Source organism: Molothrus ater, chromosome 8 (genome assembly GCF_012460135.2).
Source record: "Molothrus ater isolate BHLD 08-10-18 breed brown headed cowbird chromosome 8, BPBGC_Mater_1.1, whole genome shotgun sequence".
Lineage (NCBI taxonomy): Eukaryota > Metazoa > Chordata > Aves > Passeriformes > Icteridae > Molothrus > Molothrus ater.
This window is the reverse complement of record NC_050485.2, coordinates 26,100,459-26,125,693: the sequence shown is the minus strand read 5'-3', so window position 1 is coordinate 26,125,693 and position 25,235 is coordinate 26,100,459. Positions and strand designations below refer to the sequence as shown.

At 38.0% G+C, this 25,235-nt stretch overlaps 1 protein-coding gene across 1 annotated transcript; it reads right to left on the bottom strand.

Moving 5' to 3' along the window:
- Nucleotides 1–982: 982 nt before the first annotated feature.
- On the bottom strand, nucleotides 983–24,997 carry SMC3 (structural maintenance of chromosomes 3). The gene is made up of 29 exons (XM_036385680.2): nucleotides 24,893–24,997; nucleotides 20,955–21,030; nucleotides 19,405–19,443; nucleotides 18,516–18,583; nucleotides 18,073–18,160; nucleotides 17,823–17,886; nucleotides 17,186–17,264; nucleotides 15,816–15,933; nucleotides 15,093–15,268; nucleotides 14,399–14,479; nucleotides 13,970–14,134; nucleotides 13,701–13,822; nucleotides 13,134–13,347; nucleotides 11,429–11,532; nucleotides 11,113–11,212; nucleotides 10,502–10,662; nucleotides 9,069–9,210; nucleotides 8,607–8,757; nucleotides 7,407–7,559; nucleotides 6,343–6,494; nucleotides 5,955–6,113; nucleotides 5,150–5,257; nucleotides 4,720–4,828; nucleotides 3,988–4,235; nucleotides 3,654–3,866; nucleotides 2,743–2,934; nucleotides 2,404–2,581; nucleotides 1,763–1,869; nucleotides 983–1,449 (listed from the first exon to the last, which is right to left on the bottom strand). Exons 1-29 carry the CDS (start codon nucleotides 24,905–24,907, stop codon nucleotides 1,378–1,380), a joined length of 3,654 nt encoding a protein of 1,217 aa, XP_036241573.1. The 5' UTR covers nucleotides 24,908–24,997; the 3' UTR covers nucleotides 983–1,377.
- Nucleotides 24,998–25,235: the final 238 nt, after the last annotated feature.

The following is a 25,235-nucleotide window of genomic DNA, read 5'->3' as shown; positions in this document are numbered from 1 at the left end:
GACACTTTGTTTCACATTTTTTACTTCTCTCTTCTCTTAGAGGAGTCTTCTCTGCAGTGCTGAGTCCCTGGAACTATAGAAAACTTTATGTCACAACATCCTCTTCTTCTAGGCTTAAGACTTACTGCAGATAGTAATTTCCCACTTGTCTATCACTACCTGGGGAAGTTGCTCCATATCAGCTTCAGTACTCTTCTCTCACCCTAGCCTTGTGATGCAAGGATAAGCACTCCTGAGCCCAGCCATCAGTTCATGCTCTCCTTTCCTACACTTCCTGAAGTCCTCAGTGTGTGCAGATCAAAACCTATCAGAGAGCTTTATTCTTCTGCTTTGTTGAACGTGCCCTACACAGAATAAATGCAACATACAAATTCACTGTTTCTCACTGTACTACTGAAAGTTACATAAGCTATTCTTTAAGGTTATTATGTTTTTATAAATGTAGTATTTTAACATCAATAGATTCTCTTTTTACAGCTGCTTTGCTACCTACAAAATTCATGGTTTGTGGTAAATCCTTAAGTGTTTCAGGAAAACGCATCAAGCTATTCAACATCCCTTTGCCAAAACTGTAGACAGCAGGAAAAGATTTAACTTTTTGACTGGGGACTGTCACTTGGCTCAAGTTATGCTGGTCTTGTAATGGGATGTAATGGAGCGGTTGTTACACAGGACAATGTGCAGGAAAAGGGGCTGTGATTTGTTTTGACACAGTTCTAGGGTCTTTTCAGGATTCTCTGATACTTACCTTTTTTCAGTTCAATAACCAGAACACGATGGATTTGGACAAGCATAGATTCGGGGCAGTTTTCTTCTGGCACTGGCAATGTGCAGAAGAGGGGAAAAGAGTGGCTTGGGAGAATTGCTTTGTCTCATATTCTGAAATATGCCACTTCAATATGACTGAAGTGTTTGCTCCATCTCAGTGGATTCCTCTTGAGAAAGACAATATAACCCAAAAACTTAATATATACAAGTTACAGCCATAAAACCAACCATTTTAATTGAAGCCATTAAAAAAAAAGTGTGAGGCAATATAAATGATAAAACTATACTTAAGAAGAAATAGCTAGCACTTTCTGAAAAGCTTTAAAACAGCAACAAACACTTTACAAAAGATTTGAAGGAAGAGAATAAAATTTCCAAACTACAGGTATTGTATAAAGGTAACATTAACAATTATCTTATAAAATACAGCAACAGAGACAAAATGGATACTCAAGCTCATTTGAAACTAAGCCTTCTGGGGTCTTGGTTAAAATGTGTGTTCAAAAACTATTTTAAACAAGGACTAAATACTTCATCTTTTAAATGTACAGGTCCCTGGCATAAACATAGCACTATACACATCTTCCAAATAAGCAGTAGTAAGTTCCTTTATCCATGCGTGGTGTCATCTTCTACAAAGTCTTTGGCCATTTCTGCTGTGATCACATCAATATGACTGACCTGGTGGAACAAAGAATCATTCATTCAGTTATTACAGTACCTCCTGCAGAATAAGACAGACATTTCTGAAGGCTCCAGGACTCAGCAACAGGTCTATGATTGATTTATAATCCCTTTAAAGAATGTGACACTGGACATTTGCAGGCATTTAAATTCTCTTTTAAGAACAAGAGAACTCTTTGTAGAAGACTGTGTCATAAACAGAAATTTATCAGCTGAAGTAAGTCTGATTCACTCTGAATTCTTGCTAAGTCTCAAATGCACAACTTTTTTTAATTATGGTGTTTACTGAGAAGCCTATCATACTACTTACCTTATTTCTGAATTTTACACCATAGAACTTGTCAGCTGACTCAAGCAGTTCTGGCCTAAAAGTTGTTGTAATAAACTGAGCATGTTCAGCTAGTTCCATAATCATATCTAAAAAAGAACACAAAAATTCTTTATTAATGTAGCATTTTCAATAAAGTGAGACAGACAAAAATAGCAAACTCTTTGCCTTATTCAAAATGAGGTTTTGGTTAATGAAGCAAAAACCCCATAAATCAAGAAAGTATCCATACCAGTTTTATTTCCCAGATAATACATACAAGTACTCTCATTTAATTCCAGTATGAACTCTGACAAGTCCAGCCACTCAGCAAACCTAATATGATATTAAACTTCTATGATGAAAAACAACGAATGCACTTTTCTATTCATTTTTAAAATCAAAACAGACTTCCAAACAGGACTGTTTTTCAACACACTGAAGTGCAGTAAGGAGACCCTTCAGATACAGTAACAGAACAGAGCTTCTACATAAAACCAAGTTCATGAAAACTTCTCCATACACACACTGGGCTTCTCAAAAATGTGTTTTTATGATCAAAAGCTTTATTCTTAAACATCAGGGATGAGAAAACAAACTATTACCTTCAACCACAACGAAGATTATAAAAGGCAGACAAGTACCTGACACAGCTTTTCTGTGCTGGGCATCCAAGGCTTGGTCAATTTCATCAAACAAGTAAAATGGAGCTGGATCGCATTTCTGGATGGCAAATATTAGGGCCAGGGCCACTAAAGATTTCTGTCCACCTGAAAGTTGCTGCATTTCTCTCATTTCACCCTGCTTTCCTGTGAACGATACCTAAGAAAACAATGCAACAGCAAGATGATTTCAAAACATTAAACCACAGCATCACTTGCTATTAAACAAACAGGATCAACTAAATGCTGCCTTTTAAAAATATAGTTAAAAGACAACCCAAACGAACATTCAAGGAACTAAAAACTAAATATTTTCCTTACCCTTATGCCAACTCCAGTGAACTGATCCACAGATGGAACACTGCTCTGAGATCCAGATCCCCTTTCGCTCTCAGTACTGCCTTCACCTTCATCCTGGGACTGACTGCCTTCCACATCTCCTTTCTTCATCACCAATGTGGCCTTGCCACCAGGTACTAACTTTTGGAATACTTCACTGAAATTTTTTGACACCTGAAAAAGAAATAGTCATTTTTACCTACTCATTTTTATAAAGTGAAACCTTCTCATCAAAACCTACTCATTTTTACAGAGTGAAATCAAATGCAGACAAGTGCTTTTGAATGAACACAAAAAGTATCTGCTTTAAAGAAGAGATTCATGTTCCTAAGCAGAAGTGAGAAATGTATGCTGTACAAAGCTTGGCTTAAAACAAGAGTCAAAACAACTGTTTTTGTAGTATGAGAATTTTCAAAATTTTTTTTAATAAAATGGTCCAATTAAAACATAGGCCTGTAGCAAAAATAAGATTTTCTTAGTAACCTTCAGTTAAGTAAAAAACCTTTAAAGAGAACAATTCACACATTTTGTAGTTAAGATTCTTTGTTAACATTAGAATTCCTTTCACTAAATCTGGAGAAGAGATTTGGTGCAGTTTTTTGCCACAGTTCCCAGAAAGGTTTGTACGTAAGTATATAGGAACTCACTTGAGAGGAAATATTTAAGAAGTTTAAAGCAAAGCTAGAGTTGTATTGGAGATGGGCACTTACTGAAAATGGTAGCCTTATTTACTTTTCAGTATTTAAAAACCCACAAGCCTCAAGTTACATGACACAGCCTTCTCTTAGTACAGATTTATTTAGTATCCTCTTCTTCTCATATTGCTGCTACACCATGGGACAACTTGATTGATTTCAGCACCAGTGTCTTTATAATTGTTCCTATTTTGTTACCTGTTTGAAAGTCAGCTGAATAGCCTCATATTTCCTGAGTTCAAGGACATTCATCAGCTCCATGATCGATTTGTAGCCCCTGTCCAGTTCCTCTTGTCTTTTTATCAATTTTTCCTTCTGCTCTGAGAAATTCACAAACTGATCTAAAGCTTTTTTATTAACATGACTGTATTTCTTCAGTTCAGTATTGCACTGCTCCAGCTTGCGGAATAACTGTAAACAGAAAGCATGAACACATCAAAGTGACTTGCAATTCTAGCCACACTTGACACTCAAGATGCAGGTGACACCAATGTTTCAGGTCATAAAACATGAAACCAAGCACACTATTTACCTGCTTTAAACTTAAAGTCTGATACTTTTCAAAAGCCTCCTGTGGAAGTGAACCCAACTCTCGTATTTTCTTCATGCATTCCTCTTTCTTCTTGAGAAGCATGCCTTGCCTGTTTGTCATTTTTTCAAGTTCTTTTGTATCATGGTTAATAGCATCCATATGCTCCTTTTCCATGTTCTTCCAGCGTTCCATGCTCTTCTGAAGTTCTTTAATCCCTGCTTCTGTTTTGTCAATAGAGTTATCCAGATCTGCAATATTGAGTAAGAATACAAAACCCAAAGCTTTAAGTTTTACACACCTCTATAAGATCAGTAATTATCCAATAAAGTATTTATGAAACAAAAAGATAGATAGACTAAAGAAGATCTATTAAGAAACAGAGGGTTAAAGTTCAGGCAGAAAGCTGAAAATCCCTCTTTTCTTCCCCATGAGTATATGGCTTAAAAAAACCCCAAAGAAATGTACTAGAGTCATATTGTTCAAGTCTAGAAAGGGAAGCAAAGGAAGTTTCAAGCCAAACTCAAGCAGCTGAGTTTTAAATGGGTTAGACAAAAATCAGGAACAATTATACAAGATCTTGCTTGTAGGACAGTTGCCTTTCAACTACCACACCCTCAAGTTGGAAGCCCAACACAAGTTAATTACATGGGGATCTATTTCTGAATCAAATATGGTATGTGTGAACTTTCAAAACCCTGGAGAGTTTTCTTTCCAAAACATGATGTTACCAACCATCTGACCGTGCCAGTGTATCCTTCACTCGTTTGTTGATAGCCTCGAGTTCTGATGTTGTGGCAGTAAGAACTGTGCCACCTTCTGTCTCTCGAAGCTCATTCAGTTCCTATGGGATAAATAAATGCCACCAGGCTTCAGCATGAATGGGAACATATACTACTCAATATTTTCATGATGTTCTAAGGTCTAATAATTTAGATTTTCAAACAAATCTGGCATTATGATAGTCCTACTAATATACAGGCCATGTATTCACAGTAGTTTTTGTCAAAAATTTGCTGAAATTCAAATCAATACTTAAGTCAGTTTATACATAGGGGAGCAAACCCCACCACAGATACAAATAAGTATTTATGATTTACTTGTGTTAGGCCCAGAAATAAACCAAACCCAGACTGCACAGGCACATTTAAAAGAAAACCCTTACTTGCTCCACTTGGTCCAAGCGTTTTCTCAGATTCTCATTGAGGTACGTTTCAACTCTTGTGATAATGCCTTCTAATTTAATCCTCTCATTCAAAAGCTGTCTGTTTTCCTGAAGAAAATAGAGAAGTATATTAGTTGCCTTACCTTTCTAGGACTTTTTTTACCTTGTTATAGAAAAAAAATTAATACAACAACAACAAAAAACCCTCTTCACACAATTCTGTGTATTAAAATCTCACAGTTCTCTGGACTGTTCCTCTAATTTTAACTGACAGAAAAAAAAATTCAAAGGTGTCTAGTGTAAAAGTCAACTGTACAGATCAGTGAGTTTATTAATCTTTCTTTGTATCTGAATTCAATTCTTAAACCCAGAAATGCTGTAGAGAGTATATTAAGAAGCAGTATTTTTCCAGCAACATATGTATCAATCAAAAGCTTAGTTTTGTCTCACCTACCACTCACATATAGAAATTTTCCTTTCTCATACTGTGCATCCTCCCTTCACGTGATATCTATTTGTATTTATTGTTGGAAAATCAATAGTAAAAGCAAGAAAATTGTGATGATTTCAATACAAATAGCCTTAATTCTCACACAATCAACTGGCAAATTTCACCTAGTGTGTGAGAAAAACTTGCAAATACCCTTTGCAAATGACAGAACTTTAAACACACGTACCTACCTACTACTGATGAAGCACTAATTTACTGACACTGTATTCATAAGTGACTTTTCATACAAAAGGACAAAAGTTTATTGCTAAGAAAGGTAACACATTTAATAGCAAGATATTTTCATTTCCTTACTTGCTGTAACTGTCGAATTTCATCATTAAGAGCATCCACTCGTTTCTGATCTTCAAGACTGAGCTGAGACAACAAATCCGTCCCCAGTTCTGCTTTTAATGATTCTCTAGTTGACTCCATAGCATGTAAACTTGCCTCCAGGCTCTGCAGGCTACGTTGCTGTGGGACAGATAGACAGAATCACTCCTCAAAACAATCTCTAGATTGAGATGAATTTCACCTGTTCATATTAACATATCTCTAGTTATCTCTAGTTATCTAGTGACATATCTCTAATTATCTCTTCATATTTCATATTATGATGTTAACCAGAAGGGAATGCATGTTTATCAGTAACATTAATGAAACAATTAAACCAAGCAACAGTTTTCAATATCCCCATACCAACCTTAGGCATAAATGTCTTTTCAGACTGCTGCCTTTTCTCCTTCAGCATTTTCATCTCTGACAAAATACTGTCTCGAGAGGCTTTGAATTTTCTCTGCTGTGTTTCAATTTGCTGCATTTGGTTCATTAGCTGGTCAATCTCATTATTAATCCATACTGTGGGCTAAGGAAAATTCTGTCCTTGTTTTAAAAATAATTTTATTCCTACTAGTACCTTCATTTTTTTTCTATCTGATATATTCATCTTTCATCAAAATAGCAAACAAATCAAAACTCCACCAAACCATAATGATCACTTGTAGAGGAAAAATCAAGAATCATCAACAAAAATAACTTAAGCAGCTTATCAACTTATCAAGTAACTTATCAACACCAGGAACTAAGCTAAATGAAGATTTCCTTGCTTATTTTATTACACAACATTTGGAAGAACACAGGGATACATTTGAACATGCAAGGAAAGCTCAGATCTTATAAAATACAAAACAGATGTCTCTAATGCACTGATGCAAGTCAAAAAACAAAGGAGTTCAGTTTGAAGGACAGAATGACCTGAGTGATGTATAAGAAAAATGTATAAACCTCCCTTACCCCTGAATTCTAGATATTGCATCTCAAAAGGACACAGTCCAAAGAGACTGGAAAGATCAAACTGTCAAGCAACTCAGAGCTTACTACAGCACAATGCTCTCCCACCTCCCCTCCACAGCAGAAGTGGACTGTGTAACACATCAATTCAGGACACAACTACTAAAAATATAGCCTGAGTCAGAAGAAGCAGTGAAGATTAACACAGATAACAAGAATATCTGGTTATGGCAGTTACTACAACAGACTCTAAAAGGAATAGAAAGCCTCATAATCTAGGGTTTAACCTCACCTCTAAGCTTTAAAGATCAATATCAAATACAGTAACACAGAGAACCAGGCTGCACACAAAATAGCCAAAACAAATGCCACAGATAAGATGTAACAAGTCAGTCTCCTATTTTCCATCTATTACTGTAACCACAAAAGAAAAGCTTTGTTGTCACACAACCTTCCCCATTAACAACAAAAGGATATTTTCAATGTTTCTACGTAAGTTTTCATTGAGCTTTGCTTCGAGTTCACTAAGTTCCTCTTCTGCTTTTCTAACATCTTTCTGCAATTCAAGCCGAGACTTCCTGGTGTCATAATAACCTCCAGTCAAAGCACCTCGATGGCTGACCTGATCACCTAAGAGCAGAACAGAATGAGATGTAAAATGCACACTACACACTTGCCATAAAGTCCAGCACAGTTTCCACAGCACAACTTAGCAGGTTAACCAGAACATTTAAACTAAGCTACAAAAGCACCGAATGTTTCAGCAATCATGTATGTTTACAGTAAATAGGGAAATGTTTATTTCTCTATTCAATTTAAGTGCTATTTCCTTTCTCAAGATCTTCACAGACTGCTAGGATCTCATTTAAGCATTGGCTTTTTTTTTTTTTAATTTTAATTAGCTTCTGAAACCATGTAGCTTGAAAGAAGATAAATACTTATATTAAGGGAAAAATGCAAATGCCTAGCACTACCAGTTTGAAAAAAAATCTCAAGTCTTCTATGAGGAAATAAAGAGATGAAGTAATGAAGTAATTAGCAGCATCTGTGGCTTATAGAGTATGCTGATACTGAAAAATTAGTAACTTCTTCCTCAGACACCCTTAGGAATTTTTTCAGATTGACTTTAAGACACAAAGAGATAACAATAAGCCTGCAAGGAATCTGCCCTCTTTAATACAGGCAATTAAAAAAATTATAGATTATTTCAGAGAACATAAGACGTAAATATATCTGTTGCACAGAAGAATTCACATTGCCTTTATAAGGAATTAAGGAATGGCCTTAAGGAATTAAGGCCCTTCATTCACACCCTAAACACTGGTCTGAGCTTGGGGAAAACACCATAAACACCCCAGGAAAACAAATGCCTGTTAAATTGGATTAAAAAAAACCTGGATGAATGCAAACCTAATCTGCTTTGTAATTCTCAGGATGGAGACACATTGTTACTAAAATTTAGAACATAAGAAAATTCCATACCTTGTCAAGAAATCCTGTATTTTTAAGCACTGTACTTAACCAAGTGCAACCTTGTACATAGATCTCAGCCAAGTATACTATTATTTTTAATAAATCTTATTTCAACAGCACTGAACAGACTATGTTTAATGAGCCCCACGTTCCCAGGAATCCTATTTTTGCAATAAATAACCTACAAAAAATTGCAGTATTTACCTTCCAGAGTAATACAATCCATTGTGAAAGCTCTGGCCAGCTGAGTAGACACTTCCATGCTACGACAAATTAAAGTCTTCCCAAAAACATGTTTGAAAGCTTTATCAAATCTTGGATTGTATCTCAGTTTACTGATCATAGGAATAGCATCCTAAGGTGAGAGAATTACAATTCAGCAATTAAAGTAATTCTTGAGTATCAGGTTACAATAAAACTCCACTTATAAGTATTGCTTTTTCACTTGTAAAGTGCAGTTAATAAAGAGCAGATACCTTGTAGAAAAATGTTTTTCTATAACATAGTTTATGTTCAGAAGTATACTATATACTATACTATTGAAGTAGTATTTAACTGCAGACAAACAGAAAAGCAAGTGGTGGGCAATAAGCAATGTACATAGTTCAAAGCATGAGGCTTTGTGGTTATGAAGCAAAGATAAGTTCAAAAGTAATTCTAACTCACATTAGTCTCAGGATAAGCAGTATCTCTAACATCCAGCTTGTTCAGAGGGAGGAAAGTAACTTCTCCAGGAAGGTTCATTTTGTTAAATTCCATTAGGATCTTTGTACTGACCTCATCAGAATCCACAATGTGATAAAACAACCTGTTTAACAAGCCAAACAAGTAGGCAAAACTTCACAATGCTAAAAGGACAAATGTATTTGTATACAGACAGTATTCTTGCAGATTCCATTACATAGCACATCACTATAAAGTTGCATTGCATTTCCAACTCCATGCCTTAGAAAAAGCCAGTGGGTACTCTTTTCACTTCAGTTAAAACAGGATTAGCCAACAGCTTTACATTCCACTGTCCGGCCAGGAGCAGCTCAGTATGTGTACAGTGCCACTGTGTCCACACCTCTGTCCTGCATTTCCATCACACAACATTCAGCCCCCCCTCTCTGCATGGATCTCCAAAGTTTGCCTCTGCTGCCTCCATACACCACACACAGCGACCCCATCTCCCTGTGCACTATAAGGGACTGAAATAAGTGATTTTTCCTTTGCAAGTTGAACTACAGCTGCTTGTTACATTTTCCAAACTATGGGGCACAGGATTCAGAGAGAACTGTGAAGTGCTTGGAAGAGACACCCTTGTTCACACTGAGACAAGTTTCAGAAGAGACTGCATTTCCATTCCCAGCAGCATCAACATTTCAATGTGACACATTGCAAGATCATGTCACCTCTGTCCTCTTTCCTGCTCTTATGCCATTAGCTACACTTCATTAGAACAAGAGTTTCATGACTACTCCTAAGTTGGAACAGGGACTGATCACACAAAAAGACAATCTTAATTAACTTGAAGTGTTAGATGTTGCAGCAAGTGGTGGATCACCCAACAGACATTTACTTCTGGAAAACATTTTACACAGATTCATTAACACTCAGCATCTTTTCTGATAACTTTTAGACAGCAGTTTTTGACAGTTTAGAGACCATTCTCAACCATGAGATTTTCTAGTACAAGTGAAATAATTCTTACTATTTACTGAAATATCAGCCTTGCTGACTGTAGAATTCTCCACACTGGAAGATGCAGTCCATTTAATTCAATACAATTCAGTATCACCACCAATGACCCTGGCAAGTGTCAGGAGTGTGGGTCTGGGACCTTTTTTGGTTTTTGTTTTTGGGTTTTTTTTCCTTTTTTTCTCTCTGGTTTTGTTTAAGGTTTTTTTAGACAAAGTCAGGAGCAGCTAGAATTATCATTTAAATAGTCAGAATTCTTCTTAGTTCCTTCACAAAGAAACAGCAGTTTGATCATGACATATAGAAAGCACTTTGACAAAAAAATGCAAGACATCAAGTTCAAAAGAATAAAATTTCAGTAGAAGCTTGCAACAACAACTAAATTGTGACACTGCACTAAATAGCACATAATTAATTACCTGTTCCCTGCAGTGACTTCAACACAGGTGTAGAATGCTGGCTCACATTCAAAGTTATTCATCACAATTCCATGATAGCCATTCAGAACGTGCTGGTTTATGCCTTTCCGACGGAAGTGCTCCAAAACTTTGTTTATGCTGTCTATACCATTCAAAATGGCCTGTTAAAATACAGCTAATTACTGTATTGCAGTTCAAATGCATGGGCATAATATTCATTCTAGCTTTAACTTTGTGACAGGTGTAATCTCCTTTATGCCAAATTCCTGTTAACTAACCTACAGCTCTAACAGAAGATACCTAAATAAGAGACCATCATTTTTCAGTTTTGTTTGGGGTTTTTTTAATCAAAAAGATATCAGAGGAAATTTTTAAAATATTCCATTTCTGCCTAGTCTCCTCATATCAACTACCTTGACCCCACAAAACTCATTTTCAAGTAGTGCTAGAGCTATGAATATTTGAAAACTTCAGCCCAGAATACAATTTGTCCTTTTTAATTGTGACAGAAAGACCATAATTATAAAAGTAACTATCATATCTTTTAGATAAAACTGACTTGTCAAGAATGATATTCTAACAAGGAATTATCAAGAGTGAGGTTATCTTACCTTTCCTGTTGCTGCTCTGAGAAGCTGCTGTTTCTTTTCTAGATCCTCCCTTTTTGCAGCAAGAGCTTGTTGTTCTGCATTCTCTTCTCTCCATAGGTAACTACAGAACAAAACCAATAAAATTTTTTAAGTGTGAATGTAATCTGAATGTTTTATTATTATTTTCTTAAAGACACCTAATCTAATGGGAAGGAAGAGTGCAGAAGTTCATACATGGCCATATTTAAAAAACATACCTACATGCCATGTTAACAACTACACAGTTGGGGTCCTTCACATTAAGTGAGATTGAGACATATTTCAATTAATTACTAACTTTCTTTCACTCTGTAGTTCATCCTTTTTATTTTTCACTTCATAGTATTTTCTGTCCAATTCTTCAACACGAGCCTTCACTTCATTAAGATCCTGGTCCAGTTTCTAATACAAAGAAAAGAACAGTATGAAACTACAGCTCTCTATATTAAAAAAAAAAAAATCTGTTTTATTCAATACTCAACTACTAAAAATTCAAAAAATTGCTACAAACATTTTAACCAGCTTACAACAAACTGCAAAAGCAGTAAGAATAAAGACAGCTTTGTAAAGAAGCAGTACCAAGGTGTAGGTGCCACACAGATGGCAAGGCAGGCACTGAGTTCAACTGTGCCTCTGGGCATTAAAGTGAAATGGATCCCTGTAAGTCACAGCAAGAACAGGAATCAAAACAGTAACTAACATACATATAACTTCTCATGCTCTGAAATGACATTTGTGATAAGTACAACTAATCTTGTCTACCATGTCAACCTGCTATTAGTCAAAAACCTTAGCCTGCTCTCCAGCAGTACTAGACTTTCAAGACAGCTGCTGTCAACAGTGTGCTGTTTAAGCCAATGCACAGACATCCCCCCTTTGCTCACTTAACACCTGCCATTTTCAGAGCAGTTCAGGGCTAGCACTCGATAGTGTTTACATATTTATATGTGTAGACTAACTGTGTTGTAAAAACACAGCCAGCTCGTTCTAAACTAACCTTGCACGCTCTCAATCACATTCACCCAAGATGCCTTCTCTTTGAACAACAAAAAGCTATACAACTTTCCACCTAAGCATAAATCAACCTTCCTTGAGGAGGAAAAGGAAACCAAGACATATTTATAGAAAGGAATCAAAATCCACAACAAATTTAACCCCTTCAATTCTACAGAATTACCATTGAGCAGTATAGTACAATTGCAATCAGCCAGTGGTAAATGGCTTCATTCACCAACTCAGACAATCACAACTTTGCTAAAGTGGATCCAAATCAAGCAGTATTTTAGCAGAACACCATCATCTTTGTACAACTACACTCCTGCACAGTGTCAGACTGACCCTCAATTTCAGTAGGTATATTACACAAAGACCAAGACCATCAGCATTGGCACAGTATGTTCTCTCAATATAAAAGCAGGGTTTTCACAGCTAGAGCTCCTAGCAGGAATGCTACCTTTGGATTATTTTGCTATACTTGCACTGTAAATGCCATTTCTGAATGGAAATTAAAATCTAAGTTATGCAGGTAACAGATTAATCTTCTAATACGCCTAGGGATTTAACTTCTAACCAGCTGCAACCATGGTACAAGGGTGCAGTGCCTGCTTCAAAGTCAAAAAGACCGTGTTGCTTTCCCTGTTGGGAAAATGAGAGAAGTGAAAACAACCAACACAGATTTCCATAAGAATGCAACAAATTGTTTTCTATTAAATGGCTATGTTCAACATAGACAAGAGCAAGGCAGATAGAAGCCTATTCCTGATAAGTCATGCCAAACACATTGGGGAAAGTATGAGAAGACAAAGCCAACATAAAGAGCAAAGACAGTGCAATGCTAAAGGAGTTGAAAGTTTATCTGTAGATGTTTTCAATAAGCATTTTTCAAAGCCAACACTCAACCAGAAAGTCACATCTTCCTTATATATAGGCATTGAAGTCTGACTATCCAAGACTGAGTATTTAACCTTTCTCTAAAAAAGACTGAGAATAAGCTGCAAACTTACACTGTACTGCTCCAAGTTTTTCTCCTTGTTTGCCTCTGTATCCTCTAAGTCCTTGTGTATAGCTGCAATCTGCCGCTTCTTGTCATTGATGGCTTGATCTAAGGACTTCAGTTCTTTCTTTATCCACTTATCCCTTTCCTCTTTGGAAGTAAACTGGCTCCCTCGACCTTGCTTTGCATAGAGATCTGTTCTTTCTTGTGTAGCCTGTGCAAGTCTGTTTTGAGAAGGGAGACACATGCTGTATTATAAAGAAATCTTGAATTTATTAAGAGCAAGCATTAAAAATCACTATTGGAATTTTCAAATGTCATACCAGGCCCTCAAATTCGAGCACCAAATCAGTAACAAAAAGAAAAGGATCATGTATAAACAACTAAATCATCCACAAGAAGTGGTTAAGCTTAGAAAATCATTTTGCCAAATACTGTTCCTAGCCCAACAATAAAGCAGGCTTCTTGCAGACCATCTCCAAGTGCATGTAGCTACCCCGCTGTCAAGCAACAAGTACAAATTTTTGTTAACTGAAGATGGATAGCATTGTTAAAATTTGCATAGAATGCCACACACCTAGCAATTCCCCTCTCTTCTTTTTCTTTTACGCTGTTAAATTTTGGCTCTGTTTCTGCCAATTCTTTCTGCTTCTCCTCGATTTTCTCAAGAAGTTTTTGCCTCTCTTTTAGCAGTCTTTTCTGAAAGTCAAACAAAGCAGTATTTAAAGTTAGCATTTAACAAACCTTACAAAATAGTGACAGGCTTCAGTCTAAAACCAAAACTTCAGTGTACATGAACACTTCCTTGTGCCATTGACATTTTAAGACTTCACTGGTGTTACGTACCCTTTGCTCACTGTTGCCAGCTAATTCATCCTGTAGATCTTTTGCCTTCAACTCTAATTTAGTCCTCTGTTTAATCTGCTCCTGTCTTTCTGCACTAAGTTGCTCCTTCTCTTCTTTCATTGCAGAAATCTTTGTCTTCAGTTCTCGAACTTGCCGTTCTATTTCCTATGCAAATTTAAGTATAAAGTATCTTAAACACTGAATGAACATTTCGCTATTTATCAAAACTCACAAGATTGTTATTCTGTAGATCACAATACAATAAATGTGTGAAAACCTCCAAGTTTCCAAATAGCATGAAAGCATGTAACTGAATTTAATACAGATGCCACCAGCCCTCATCCTCTCCCCTCCCCACCTCCTCCAAAAAATCCCCAAAACCACAAAGCAAAACAAACCTCTGGAGAGCCCTTTTAAAAGCATTTTTACCTCCATTTTATCTCTAGCATCTTGCTGTGCATCTCTCAGTTGCCTCGATTTTTCTCCACTTGTCTCTCGTTTAGCAGAAAGCTGTATGGAAATATCACCAATAGCTTAAGCCAGATTCTGCTTCAGTAGTGATTTCAGAATGAAAATAATTTATTTAGTGAAGAACAGTGATGCTGACAAGTACATACAGTGCAGGTAGTTCAGTGTGCAGCTGCAGAATGCTGCAGATTAAATTCTGGGTGGTGGAAGCCACAGGCAAGAGAACTAATGTCCCTTTGCAAAACAAAGGGCACAGGAACCTGTGGCACTCAGAGACACAGCAGCAACAGAAGCCCCACACTTCCACTGTGATGGGATAAAAACCCAGTTTCCTCTGCTGGGGTCCCACCTTCCTTTGTTATTTAGATATTGCACCAAGATTAAACTACTTTAAGGATCAAGACATCTGAGACTCTGCTGTGGGAAGCCTGGTCTGACTGTGAGTGTGGTGCAGGGAGTCAAGTGAGGCACCTGCACTGGGAAGGAGTTTCAGTCCTAGCTCAGGTGGTGCAGTTCTGACTGCCAGAGTGGCTCCTGGATGGCTGCACAGGAAAGGTTCCTTAACACTGCCAGGATTCTATCAAGGATCACAAGGAGATGGTAGCAAAAACAAACCAACAGCTCATTACATTTTGTACTAGCCAAGATATTTTACCTCATCAAGCTTAGCTCGAGTTTCATTAAGTTCCTGATTATAAATGGTGTATTCCAATGCTCTCCTCATTTTATCCCATTTCTGGTACTGTGCCAGCTCCTCTTTCTCCTCTTCTAGAGTATGCAGTCGCTCCTCAATGTATTTCAACAACTCATTGATTTTCTCTCGCTTGCCCTCTTTAGAAAACATGACAAGACAGAAATTCAGTTAAACACTGTAATACAATCCCCCATCTTTACAGCCACTGAATCTACTCCAGTGATTCCCAATTTATCAACATACATGAAATGTACAAACACCCCATGTCCTAAAGTTCTCCACAAAACCATCCCAACAGCAGAACTGTTGATACTTGTTATGTAAGACAACACAAGCATGTACTCTCTCGGCTCACACACTTAATAAAGACTGCACAACATGAACTTTAGTGTTTGCACAGCAGTATATCCTGATTTCTGGATCACTGCCAGCTGACATCACTCATATGTTTTGAACAGTAAATTTATCTGTATTAGCTTAGCTAAAAGGTTTTATTACTAAAAGCACACAGAAAGTAACTTATTATACCTTTTGAGATATTGGAAATTCAAGGAAGAAATATGACAAGCTCTGCATTGTTTAACATACCACAAATAACATCTATCTAGCTTTACTGAAAAAGCCTGAAGTTTTAGAATTAAATTAATTACTATAGCATAAAGCAGTAATTTCTTGAAGTTTTACCTGTTTCTTTCATTAGTGAAATACTCTCCTCCTTACGTTCATCGTACACTCTGGTACCAGCTACTTCTCTTAGCAACTTCAATCTTTGAGAGTCAGGAGCTGTGGCCATCTGGTTGATCTGAAAATTCAAGATCTATGATTTCAATAACCTGCTCTGAATGTATGGCTAACCACAACAGAGCAAAGATTGCACTCTTTTGCTCTGCCTGCTTGCCTGAGGTTTTGGTAAGAAGATTCAGATACATAGCATACACCACACTGCTTTCGAGACAATTACTTCAGGACCGCAAGTACTCTGCTTGTAATGAAATTTGTTGCTTTTCAAATGTTTCCATTTGTTGCTAAAACTCAGGATACAAGTACTATCTACACTGAAAAAATCATAAACCACTCAAAATTATATTTAGAGAAACTCAAGCTTGTGCTTTTAAGTCCTGGTGCTAAATCAAATAGTTTAAATGCCTCCATAAACCACAATAAAATGCAGGGGTTATAAATCTTAGAATAATTCACATCATGAAACACTCATTAATATGACATCAAATCAGTCATACAATTACACTCAACATAAAACTCACTTCCTTTCAATAGAATTTCAGTGGCTGCATGCTTTTCTAAGAAGGTAACTGTTTCCAATTTGTCTTATATTAAAACCAGTTTGTGTATTTTGGCTGTTAATTACTGTGCACCAATCCCCACTACCACTGACTTTCCAGCTCAAGCAGTTTCTTTCAAATGCACACATTCAACTGTATAGGAAAATTTATCCTGGTAAACATCTGTCAGACTGTACTATGGGTTAGCATTCCTGACATCAAGCACTCCTCAAGTCTTCTCCTCTTGCATTCCTCTCCAAGTATGCCTTCCAGGAACTTCTGGAGGTGACAGTTCCCAGTCTCCTTGATGATCCACCCTGTGAGCCATTACAGGTAGTCTGTGCTTTGTCTCCAGATGTGGCTGTCCTTTGAAAGTTCTAGAAAGCTGCTATTTTCAACCTCTTAAAATTCTCTACCATTACTTTGCTGCCTCATATATAGGCCCAGAAATCTTTGAATTTATACTGAACTATTTCACAGGAATCGAGTTTGCTTTGTATTTAAGTATACAGAAAAAAATCCTGATTGTAAAGATCACCATGATAAAACACCCTCTGCTAAATATCAACATTTACAGACATGATTTCTTTTTCTAATCAACATAAACTACTAAAACAATAATATCTGCCAAAGAAGCATTGACATACAGAACTATTTCAAGCTGAGGTAGATTTAGGTTTTGGTTTACTTCTGAAATAACTGAACTAAGTTTGGCATCCAGGAAACATGATACCCTTGACAGTGATTCTTCTACTTTGTGAAAAAGAATCTTACCTTTCCTTGTTTGACAATATAGTAGGGATTACTGCGAGAAAATCCAGCACTTTCAAGAAGATTCATGACATCATTTTTCCTGAAATGTTATTATGAATCAATCAAAAACTTACAGTAAAAGTGAGAGCTATAAAATGCAGTAAATTATCACAACTATACATCACATAATATCACCGTGTGCAATGCATGCTCTGTTTGAACAACCTTCTTTATTTGAAAATGGCTAATTCTAAAATGAAATGAGAGAATAAAAATGGTAAATATCTAAAATACTATAGAATTGGAAAAAGATTAAGAAATAAGCACTCGAAGCACAGAGGAGGGAAATACAGGCAAACATATCACAAGGAAGGATATAAAACCACTGAGAGTGTGGCAACTCTTCTATTTCAAAGAAACCCTGAAAGAAATACTATACAAGCAGTTAAACACCACAACAATGGATGGATTAAACTGCCAATTCAAAGTGTGCTGTCTATTGCACAAGGGCTGATATTCCAGCTATCAAACTACTGGTACTCAGTATTACACAACAGAAATAAATTATTTCATGCTAGGGATGCAAGTGTTGGGTTTGCCTATAGAATTTTACAGAAATACTACTGCTCTCATTCAGATAAGGAAAAGAAGTACCTACGTCACCATTTTCTTGTCTAAGAAATATTGGTCCTTCTTGGCTCCAATGACTCTGCGAAGTGAGACTTCTCTTTATCAATCTTAAGAAAACAAAACCCAGTAAATACACATACCTACTGCAAGCAGCTGTAACTAACATCAGAATGTTTATGACACCTTTTAGCAGAAATGACCCAAAAGCAGGTACTGTGCTGAAGCCTTCCATAAGGCTGAGATCACTTGAGTCTGCAATGATAATCTATGTCCAAAGCAGGTCTCTGAACTTACCGGTAACCTGTTGTCGGAATTGTCAAATATAATCTCCACAAATGCCGAAATAACTCGAGGACCTGTACCTTCCTAAGAGAAGAGATGTTCTGGTTAGACAGCTGCCAGATTTTGAACTCTTTCTTCTCCTCTTTTCCTTGACAACCCCACTTCCCCTTTCCTTTCAAGGACTTGAGATGCAAGAACATCTACAAAATTTCCAGCACACATTTTTATTTCCGATAATCTTGGCTACACATTCACTGGTCTGCATTATCAACACAATGTAGTACTGTGTAATAAATTCCCTTTTGCCAACTGAAACAAAGAAAATTACTTTTAAAATAATTGCCTTGAAATATCCACAGCCCAGCAATTTACATTTTTGTTGTCCCATTCAAATGCATTAGCTTATTCTTTAGTTTTGCTGCTATACACATTCACTTACATGCAACAAAGCCAGTCTCTGCTCTGGGCGAAGATGACTAAACTCATCACTGAGGACAAACTGAATTGCTGTAATAAAATAGGAAACAAACAGAAAATTTATTCTTTCCTTCAGGGAGACACGCAACAGTTTCATTAACTCAAAACACACTGGTTTACTGTTGTATAATACAATCAAGCTGTTGCCAAAATCTTACAATATTTCTTCATTAAAAACCTTAATCTGCTGGATCTTTATCACTCAACCTGCTGTACAGCAGGATTTATCTGAAGAGGTCATTGTTGCTACAGTACTGGTTCACTGCATAATCATTAACAATGCTGAACAATTAGGGATTCATGAGCATCCTTCTAAATATACACAGCACACAGGCTAGGCTAAAAATATTGCTAAAATACTTAGCATTAGACAATTTATAAACCCAACCATCACAAAGCGTACTAACACCTTTAATTAGCATCTTTGCTCCTCCATTAATGCTCCCACCTCAAAAAATCCCCCTCATAACCTTATACTAAAAGAATATCTAAGCTGTGCCAAACTGCTATTGAGTAGAATTTAGCCACTAAGGATGTCTAAAACAACTGCAAATATCATAATCATCTTTCATGGAGGGCAACTTTTAGAATCCATTTCCTCCTGTAAATACATTTGCCAGCTGAAAGTCTTAGAAGGCCCTTAAAAAGAGAAGCTGAATTCTAGGGAAAAACCTGGACTAAGTGTTAAACATTAAAAGTGCATTGAGATCTGCCTTTCATCACTGTCAAGTAATCTCCATTCTGCCACTCCTTATTGAGGAAGATCATCTGTTAAACCAAGTTCTAGCAAAAACAAGCAAAGAAACCTGGTATCTTCAGCATCCCTTGGCTAACAAGAAATCCATGCTTACCATAAAAAAAGTTGCTTTTCCCAGATCCATTTCTTCCCACTGAAAATTAAAACACAAAGTATGACATAAGTTAAGCTGTCATAGGTTAACACTGCAATGTACTTTAAATGTGACACAAAAATATTCAAGAGCAGAACCCAAATATAACACAGCCAAATGAAATCTCCAGGGAATGAGATGAACTTGGTAGATGGACCACTTGAGTACAAGACATTAGCCCTTTGCCCACTCAAACACATTACCTGGACTTACAAACTCCAAAACCACTCCACAATGACAATAACAGCTAAACCAATCCTATTTATTGCCATCTTTTTGGTTCTTATACTGACAATCTGATGGATAAGATCAGTAAACCTAAGTCAAATTCTCCTGGCTCCAGAACATTTATCCAGAGGAAACCACTTGCCTATACATTCAGGTTGACTGTATGAACTTCATGTAGCACATTAACTTCTTAATACTCCACTTGTTAATCATAAAATACTGGAATAAGGACTACTACATAGAAAATTAAAGGTGTAAGAACACAGCACTACACCAATATAATCTCAATGTTTATACTGCAGTGTTTCAGCAAGGCCCAGGGCCTTCTCTTTAAGATCAGCACCTGCTGCATCAGTTTCAAATCCACTTGTCTTCCAGCAGCAATGAACATCCCAGGCTTTTCATCTCTGCCTGCCTACACAGCATCCAGACAAACCTCATTCCAAAAACTGTTATGAAGTCTTTAAAAGAAGCTAAAAACTCTCAGTGGAAAGAGATTTTTTTAGTGTATTTTAAAAACATAAATACCTGGATAAAGTTTTAGCTCCTGTAGAAATAATATTATTAAACAAGACATCTATTCATGTCATATGCATGGGTTTTATTTCCTAGTGGCAGAGTTAAATCCTGGCTACTAAGATTTTACATCCAAAATTGACTGCTTGTGGTTGGGTCAGCATTCTCAAAAGTTGCTGCACAATCACTAAAATCAATGCAAACAAAAAAGGCAGAAATAGAAGAGGTGTGAGAATGGTGGGAAAAAACATGCTATTAAAATAGGAATTACTCAAGAACCTGCACTTTAAAACTTGTACTTTTTGACAGTCTACAGTCCAGAAATTCATCCTTTAAAACTGGAAGAAAGATGATCTTCTTTCTCTGCAAGAGTTTATAATTGCTGGTGTGCTTAGAAATGATGACACTTGCACAGACCAAAAAAAATGAGAACCCTGTACAAATTCTCTGTTGCTGTTCCTGCAAGGACAAGCTTTAAAGGAGGTCTGGCTGATACAGAGATGTGCACCAAGAAGGAGTTTATGAACCTCACTCAGTTTCTGGAGGTTCAGCTTTGTCCCAGCAAAATTGAACGTTAATAGTTGTTTGCTGTAAGTGGAACACACACTGTGGAACATTACAGACAGCTGTACAGAAGTTCCCAAACCAGAAAATATAATCATCAAATGGAACCAGAATATTAAAAACTATAAAGGAGACTAACATGAATATCATCTGAAATAAAAGTGCAATTTTAACTAGTGAAAAAGACAGTTATCATTACTTACCAATGACATTGTGTTTGGAGCTGAATGGGTCCACAATGGTTTGGTCCCTGTAGCTTCGAAAGCCCTGAATGATTACCTGGTGAGAAGAAGGAGTTATTTTAACAAAGTTCTCTCTGTTATTGAACAGTTTTTCTACTATAAGGTTTGGCAGAATATTTATATAAATTATGACATGCCTACCCTTCCTGCACACACTCAATTTTCCAGCTCAAGATCAGAAACTTACATCAAACTTGCCCCCCCAAGCATCGATTTAGGGACAGATTTCTCCCCTAGCAAAAGATGCTGGTATTTGTGCAGGCCAAAGCACGGCAAGCAAGGGAGTTCCAAGAGGTTTTTTGGGAAAAAAAGTATTTGCTTAAAGTATCATATACAGGAAAGAAACTGAGTATAACAAGCTATTAATTATTAATTAATTTTTATAATGCAATCTACTTAGAGCATGAGAATTTTATTGGCGAATTCTCCAAGCAGTGCCATTGCAGGCTGCAAAAACTGTACTAAACTGCCTATTTCACATGCAATAGTCCCATTTTACTGTGCAATCTAAAGGGAAACATAAAAAAGCAAGCTTGTCTTGGCTCCAATTCACAGCCTAAAGAGACAAAAACGTACACAACTTCAAGAGCTATGTAGCAAACAGTCATCTGAAAGCAGCACATCGAACTTCAACTCTTCTAACTTCAGCAGTATTTTGAGGTTTGCCAGGCCTAGCAATACACCAGGTACAGAGTTACAATATCCTAAAACTTCAGCTCTGCATAGCAACAAAACGAATCCACCTTCCAGCACCAAGCAACCTGTTCCACACATCAAAGCTGTGCTGAAAGCACAGCAGCTTTGCTCTGCTCAGTATGACAGAAAGGCAGCAGGCACTTGAAGGTTTGACATCTGCAGATCTTCCAGCAAGAACACTTGAAACAAGACTACAGTTCCCATTTAATAACTGTGTTCTTTGCCCAGCTCTTCCCCAACAGAAACAGGATACAGTTAAAGCAGTGACAGTGTTTCACTAGGACAGCTACAATACACTAAAAATTACTTCTTAAGAAGACACAAAACCAGCTTGCACTATACTTCTCAATGTTATCAGTGCTGAAGATTAAGATATGAAATGACTTCGATTTTTTGTTTGTAAGGTTTAGGGTGCAATCACTATTTTCTATTTGTCTGAACATGTGTTCCTTCTCTCACACCTTCAAGTATTAAAGGAGCCCATATTCCAGAAAATGAGCATAATACTTTTTATTCAAGAAGCACATACAAAACTTCAGCAAAAAGCCTAGAAGTAGTACTGCAAACATTCAAGCTAGCCTTTCCTCACTACTACAAAGGCCTCTATTAAGTATACATCCCAGCACCTCATGAAACATCTACCTTCAGAACTGCATCCATATTCTGTCATATTCTGGTAGCATTAAACAGTGGGGGAAAAAATCCTGCCCACAAAAAGTACTGTACAAAAGACTGGGAGAAGAAAATGCCCATATTTATTCAGGTCAAGTTTGATCTTTGTTTTTCTTCTATTATGTGACAGGCTACTATAAGTATTGTTGTGGAAAACTCCTCTTATCACCTGTTGGTATTAATGGATTAAAACCATCTCACTAATATTGAATGAAAATGCCATGTCAGACAGCAAATCAAACAATGGAATTTATAACAATCAAAATGAAATAAAACTTTAGGCATTAATTAACTTTTAGTCAGAACTCAAGAGCCCTTCTCTTCCCAGGCACTATGGCTTTCTGTCAAATTCTCTTTGCAAAATTATTTCATTTCTGGAATCTGAAGCTAAGAACACAGGTAGGCAGCAAATTACTAATCCTCGACCATCAAACATCAGTGAAAGCAGAAGCTATTTTGGAAAAGACATTCCAATACAGCTTCCTTCAATACTCTGCCTACCTAGATCTCTTCTGAACTGCAATTATCTGTGCTCCCTCTCCTTAGGCCAGACAGAGTTTGCTTTAACCACCTGCAGTGTATTCGGATCCTTTTTGGCATTGGAAGCAGTCAAGGATTCCAGAATTGAATGGACCAAGCTACAGAAAGCAAGTTTAAGACAGTGTAGGGACTGAACACCACCTGTGGCTGGGAACACGAACACCCGACCTCCCCTAAAAAACCAGCCTCCCTCATCTGCCACATGCAGGCTTTTGCAGCAAGCTCAGTGCCAGCAGCTTTCAAAGGAAAAGCAGAACAGAATATCTTAATCAGGTCTGGCCACTGACCCTAGGCCACAGCAACTGTGTTCATTCATTTTCATTTAACATATTTAACAAGAAAGTATTTTAAAAAACCCAAACATTTCGACACAGCGCTGCTTCCAAACTCACTAGATTTCAAGGGGAAGGGGAGAAATTAAAAAATGGGCAAAAAAGTTGGTCTCTACTACTTTTCATTTTTCCACATAATATATAAAGACCATCTGAATTGGAATAATTAATTTACTTCATTCTCATAAGAACCTGAAAACCTCTACAAAATTATAAACCCAACCAATTATTATTTCTTGACTATTGCTACAGAAGCACAAACTTTTACCACCCACACACTTGGGCACCATGGGAGTGGGATACAGGCAGACTCTGAACACCATCATCTTCTCCCCAGAGCTTCTCCCTAGATGGCTTCTCACTTCATCCATCCTGCATATTCTGAAACCTCCTGACTTCTTCATTGCCCTGTATCGACTCAGATTAAGACTTAAAACATTTTTAATGTTCAAACTCCAGGAACAACTTCTGTAAAGCAACAAAATAGGGGATACTGATGGAATCAAATGAATTCTCATCCTTTTTATTCTCACATCCACACACTGTTACACATTCTTCTATAGCTCCTATAACAGCATTGGTTATTGGCCACCCAAATTCCTTTCCTTTTGTTTTCCCCAAAATGAAACGTTTCCCCTTGTTCTGAGATAATTTGGACTTACTCTATAGATCTCCACTACTGCCTGCTTTCAAGTAATTCAAATCTGGAGAACAAAAACTTATTCAAAGTCTTTAAAGCAATGTGCCCATCTATGATGATTAATCAAGAGTGATTTACAAAGTACAATCAAAAGGCGTTTGAAACACCGCCCAGTCAGTCAAACAGTAGATGAAAACCTGGTATCTATGTAGAACACGCACTTTCAACGCTAACAAAGTATTCTTCTTAAGAAAAACACCCGCAGGGTGTGAGAAACAGGTCAATTTTGAGTCCACCAGGAAATGAGAATCCTGGTAGGCTTTGAATTAATACAAATATCCAGCAACACGAAAGCAGTAATAAAAATCTGCTGCTAAAGCAGCTGCAGGGAAACTGCAGAAGTAATATAACGATGGCCTCAAAAACGCTTTGAAAAAGGTGCGCACCAGGATCTTTTAACTGAGCACCAGCCACAGATCGTTTGGCAAGGGCGAAGCATATCAGGTGAAATGATTCATGCCCGGAGGCCTGAGAGAGCACCCCAAGGCAGAGACCCCACAATCTGAACAGCTGAAAGATGCTTCTGACAGCGGAGCAGAACCCTTTGTTTGGGTACGAGCCTTCCACGGCCGGGACACCAGGGCTGGCGTACAAAGCGGCCCCGCGAACAAGTCTCGGGTCCATGAAAGAGACCCCAGCGGCACTTCACACCTGCAATGAATGAAAGGGGAGCAGAGAAGGAGAGAAAGCGCCGCCAGCCCAGCCGGCGGTAGGACCTGACCCTGTGACCGGGCCGGGGGCACCTCCCTCAGCCTGGACCTCGATCCGCCCCCCGGGACCGAAAAGATCGAAGCAAAGGCCTCCGAGCCCGCCGCATGCCCGCGGGTCCCCTGCTGCGGGCCGGGCAGATGTGAAAGTGCAGAGCCCCCAGCCCCGGGGCGGAGCGGACTGGGCCAACCCCCAAGGCCGGGCACAGGCCGCACCGCACACTGCGGGCGGCGCGAATCCCGCCGGCTCACCTGCTTGATGTACATGTTTGCCGAGGATGGGGTAGGCCCGCCAGGCTGTCGTTCAGCCCGCCCTCGCCGTCTCTTTCCGGTCCGAGCGCTCGGCTTGACCGCGGGTCTCCGCCGCCGCTTCCCGCCCCCTCAGCCGCCCCCCGCTTCCCGCACAGGGCCCGCTCACCCCTCACGCAAACAAAATGGCGGCGGACCCTCCCCGTCCCGTCCTGGCGCGAACCATTCAGCGCCACTTGGAGGGAGAACTGCGGAGCAGAGAACGCGCTCCTGTACCGCCGAAAAAGCGACACCACGTGGAGCAGCGGGAATTTCCTTTTTCTGATCTTCTAAAGTGCCTCGGCGG

Bases quoted from the DNA above. Each gene is read 5' to 3' on its own strand.
- SMC3 (XM_036385680.2), bottom strand. The intron at 14,135-14,398 runs GTAAAAATGCTT...AAATTTGCATAG, and splicing joins ATGCTAGAGATAAAATGGAG to GAAATAGAACGGCAAGTTCG. The intron at 8,758-9,068 runs GTGAGTTAGAAT...CTCTCACCTTAG, and splicing joins CTGCTTATCCTGAGACTAAT to GATGCTATTCCTATGATCAG.